Source organism: Anneissia japonica, unplaced genomic scaffold, assembly GCF_011630105.1.
Source record: "Anneissia japonica isolate Jap-2015-1 unplaced genomic scaffold, ASM1163010v1 scaffold41793_len627382_cov181, whole genome shotgun sequence".
NCBI lineage: Eukaryota > Metazoa > Echinodermata > Crinoidea > Comatulida > Comatulidae > Anneissia > Anneissia japonica.
Window position 1 is genome coordinate 548,867 of NW_022750669.1, and position 4,811 is coordinate 553,677.

Sequence of the window (4,811 nt, forward strand, 5' to 3'; positions counted from 1 at the left end):
CCCCACCTCACACACATCCTTGACGCTAAGACAGATACTCAGGACGCTGCTCAACCCATGGTGAGAGAAAAGATCCAGGTGAGTTGGATCAAGAGCAGCTTAAAATCCGCTGCAAGCCGGTTGCCTTTCCGAATAAATCCTCCCACTATAAGAACAAGTCATGTATGGCTACAAGCGTTTAAATTCATGCTTGCAAAATTTTAGCTACAAAAAAAGAAACTTAAATGCACGTTAAATGAGGTTGCGTGGGGGTGGGGGCGTCTTCTACGAATGTCAGTTATCCGTTTGCATACACCCGACTAATCGACCTTAAGCTTCCTTGCACAAACCTGCACAAACTAAGTTACGTTTTTTAGAACCAGTAATGCAATAGAAAATTAAAATAGCATACAATGTATAGCTACATAATTTTGAAAGCAGATGACGCCGAATTATGTTTGATGATTGATAGGCTGGTATCACAATTGCGCCTTGTAGTAAGTACGACTCTGTAATTCAGACTTTAAACACAAAAGTACACTCACACAAACATAGGCCTACGTCTACAATTGTGCAGTGATGCATAAATACAATAATACTGCACACATTCATAACATTACTACAGTAACGTGACAATAATAAAACCGAAAGGTCCACTGATCTCATATAAGAAAATATAATACATATTCCTCCAAGTATTGAAATGGACGCCATATCGTGTTGGGATGTGACAATAATTAGGATAGTGATATGATGATGATAATGATGATGATGATGACGACGACGACGACGATGATGATAACATGATGATGATGATGATGATGATGATGATAGCGACGACGTTGCTGATGATGATGTCATAATGTTGACGATAATGATGATGATGATGATGGTGACAATGATGATGCAGTATGATTATTATTAATATTATGAAGATGAAAATTACGATGATTTTGACGAGGATGACGATAATGACGATGATGATGATGATGATAATAATGATCATGATGATGTGGTTGATGTTGGTTATGGTGATGATTGTGCTACTCCATGAATGTTTATGCGATACTTGTGTTTCAACAGTGTTCGACGTGATTGTTACAGTGTAGAATGATATAAAAGTTTTTATCATTAAGTTTTACATTAATACTTCCAATTACTATTTTTGTCGGTATATAGCAGTGAGAAACCACAATCCCTGCCCCCCCCCCACCCATCCCGAGTGTACCTATAGGCCCTATTTTCAATTCTAATTTGGAAAATAATTAATTTCAGACACGTGACATTGACTTAGCAGTTTTTGTCATACTGATTTAGCTTGTAATTCTGCGTTTTGTTTTCTTTGAACATTAATACGTGAAGTGAAATTCAATACATTAGATGATAATGTAATCCACGGCTTAACTAGAACTCAACCATTCCGACAGAATGTGTCACGAGTGATTTACATCGCATAATTATCTTAATTGAATTAAGCTCTAATGTTTGTGAATGACAGCACTTAAAACATTTAAAGGACAACAATCGTCCCTGTTCACACTTGCTGCATACGTCATTCATAGCTTCATGTTCACATTAGTTTCTCCATGGAGGTATATACCTCCATGGTTTCTCCATGGTCTGACTAACGGGTCAAAAACATCAAGGCCGTCTACAATCGGCATGTTTGTTTTAATTGTGTATAAGTAATAAATAATAAGTATTAAGTTTTATATAGGACTATACTGTATATAAACTTATAAACTACGAATAGTGCATAATTATATTAAATTATTAATACTACGAATAATTATAAGAAAATACAAAAACAAATATTAAAGAGGTGTTTATACTAATCATTTCGATATATATATATATATGTATGTATATATATATATATTATAAGAAATTATATATACATTATCAATATAAAATTATATATATAATTTATATATAGGCCTATACGACGTTTTTGCATCTGTGTGTACAGTAGAATACTGCTACCATAGTATGTATTAATATTGTGTATTTAATATATTTTTGTTTATTTTAAACATTTTAATAATCTTAGCATGTGAAAACAAAGTAAGCCTATATTTATGAATATATTTTCCCAAGAAGTTTTTAAAGTGACATTAACAGTGAACCTATTCTTGCTACAATATGTGATGCGTGAAGATTACCGATACGTATTTATCCAGTTCACAGGTATCTAGACTAATTCGACCTTGCATTAATTGGTATATTTGCCTTTATAATTGTATTTCAATGATTTCCTATCTCATATCGTTGTCATAAGTTTTTATGGAATTTGAGTGTACTTAGTAATACGTACAGTACTGTTCCTTGCACGGTGGATAGGTGCCATGTTTTCTAGTCCCTAATAGAATACAACGAGACTATAAAGAATACAATACTCACACACATTCCGAACTTTATTACTGAAATGCAGTAACAGAACACCGTTGTTTAAAACATTTTTAGATCTGACGAATGAATAAAAAAAACTTTAGTGATGTGCAGTCTACCATGACGAGTGGTACAGTGCCGTCCACTCAAATAGGAAACTGTATAATATATAATTGTTTGCAATAGGCGCGGATCCAACGGGGGACCAAGAGGGCCCGTGACCCCCGTCGGTCAAGCCGAAAAATAAAAAAGAGGGAGAAAATTTGAGTTAAAGAGAGGAAAGGGGGGAAAAGTCAGTGCACCCATGAGTTCAGTGGCGACCAGCAGTGGGAGAAAGGAGAGCTCGATTGTTTGCCACTTATTCCCACCAACCACGGTGGGGCGGAGGTGGGCGTGGCAGCGTGAACTTCATAATTGTGCGCCGCCCCCCCCCCCCCCCCCCCCCCCCCCCCCCACTACCGTCAGAAAATCTCTGGATCCGCCGCTGTGTAAACATAACTACTTAACAAGGAAAACAAAATAAAACCTACCCTGCACGATGTACGTACGATTCAGTGCAGACGATACATGCTATCAAAACTCCAAATAATAATAATAACGAATGTTTTCTATCCAATGCAATAGTCATGATTCCAACAAATTGTTATTGGTCCGTTGTGGTGTGTTGGTGTTTACCGTTGCTTGTCAAACTACAGACTGACTTGCCAAGCGATTAAATGTACATCTTCGCCGGTTAGAATTATCAGTGATTCAAAGAAAGTTCACCGCACGACGGAAGTGAACCCAGTAACTGCAGACGGTAAATCACAAATTCGATCACAATATCAATGTAAAGTTCACAAAATACTTGTCTTGGTAAGCGAATCCTCAAGTATCAAAAGTTAATTTGATCGACTCAACCACGCGAAAAACTCACCTCTCGCAGAAGTTGTAGAAGACTAATGGAGTACAGATAATCAAGTTTATGGAACTGGAACTATTGATTTGGACTCTTCGATTTTTACAGGGGTAAGTTATAACTTACCAACATGACTTTGATCGAATAATACCAGCAAATAGCCGTTTAATGTACTTGTTTGACATAGGTCTAGTCTTTAAGTCAATGATTGGCGGCGATATTATCGGCAGTATTTAGCGATTAATTTTCTTGAAATTCAACAGACGTGTGTTTGTCGGCGAAATTAGGCATGGATTTGCAAAGGGCTGCTTTCCCCTACGTCTGAAAGGGAAATATTTGTCCAACGACTCATAACATATTAACGCGGCGTATGACTGTACTCACTGACTCTGTAACAGTACATTAATTCTACCTTCAAGATAAACGTTATAGTTAAGCATTATAAACTATAACTATAACAAAAGCAAAATAAAAATCATAAGAATCTTTGAGTAAAAACGATATATACACTTCGCAGTGGTGGTACCAGGATTAGCTCTCCGACGGGGGGACGATGTCCCCACAAGAGCCCTGATGACCACAAGATTGTAAGTGGGCGTGGTCAGGGATGCTTAGTACCCTCGGAAGTGGTCCAGGGGGAAATAGGCTACAGTACCCCATTGCGTATCAACACATCATTAGGCCTATATTATCTGAAATAATATTTAAGTACAGTAGCCTGTTTCAGAAAAAGCAATAATGCGGATCTTTGAATTATGATTGTTATTCTGTGACTCGATGAAGCTTTCTTGCCTCATTAGCCCAACTTCCGGGCTGGATTGGCTTCAGACACGTGACTCCTTCCAGAAAGACGACATCAACAAAGTCAGTTGGTGCACTCGGTAACGATTTGTTATGTAAGAGATATAAAGACGATTTGAGACATAAATATTGTCCCATATCAGGACTCGTCAAACTATAAACTGAATTTTGATGTCAAGGTGGAAACCTATAGGTTTCTTATAGAAGCATATGGCACAGCGGTTAAAACAGTGGCGTATCTAGAATTTAAAAGCGGGTGCTGATGGGGGACGCGAAGGTGAAGTAGGGTGGGGGCTCGATGATCAGAAATAAGGGGATTTTAGGTGAATTTTAACTACTTGACCGTGATTTCTGGGGGAGACTGGTGGAGTTCCAAGTTTGGCTTATCCAATGCATTTTATTAGCGTTGTCCCTAACCACCGGGAGTTTACTGGTTTAATATTTTAGTACCTGGCCGATTCGATTTCTAGTGCGTTGCACTAGTTTCAAATTATGGAATACCCCCTCGGGGAGCTGAGTGTTCCATAGGTAGGTCTATTTTGATCCATGACGCAAGGGGAACCCGGTAAACACACACACAAAAAAAACCCCATTTATTTAGTTATTTTATTTAACTGTTAGTTAAGTCCTTGATATATATATATATATATATATATACATATATATATATGTATATATAAATTATGTGTATACTGTATATGTACTGTCTCTTATACACATCTCAATGCAATAGTCATGATTCCAA

The 4,811-nt window shown here is 37.3% G+C and overlaps 1 protein-coding gene across 1 annotated transcript in view; it reads right to left on the reverse strand.

Annotated features, from left to right (window-relative positions):
- The window catches only part of LOC117121450 (epidermal growth factor-like protein 8), a 33,552-nt gene extending 30,230 nt beyond the window's left edge, over positions 1-3,322 (reverse strand). The window contains exon 1 of the mRNA XM_033266664.1: positions 2,898-3,322. Coding sequence (XP_033122555.1) covers positions 2,898-2,995 — 98 coding nt within the window. The 5' untranslated portion in view covers positions 2,996-3,322. The remainder of the gene's footprint in view (positions 1-2,897) is intronic.
- Between the last annotated feature and the right edge of the window lie 1,489 nt (positions 3,323-4,811).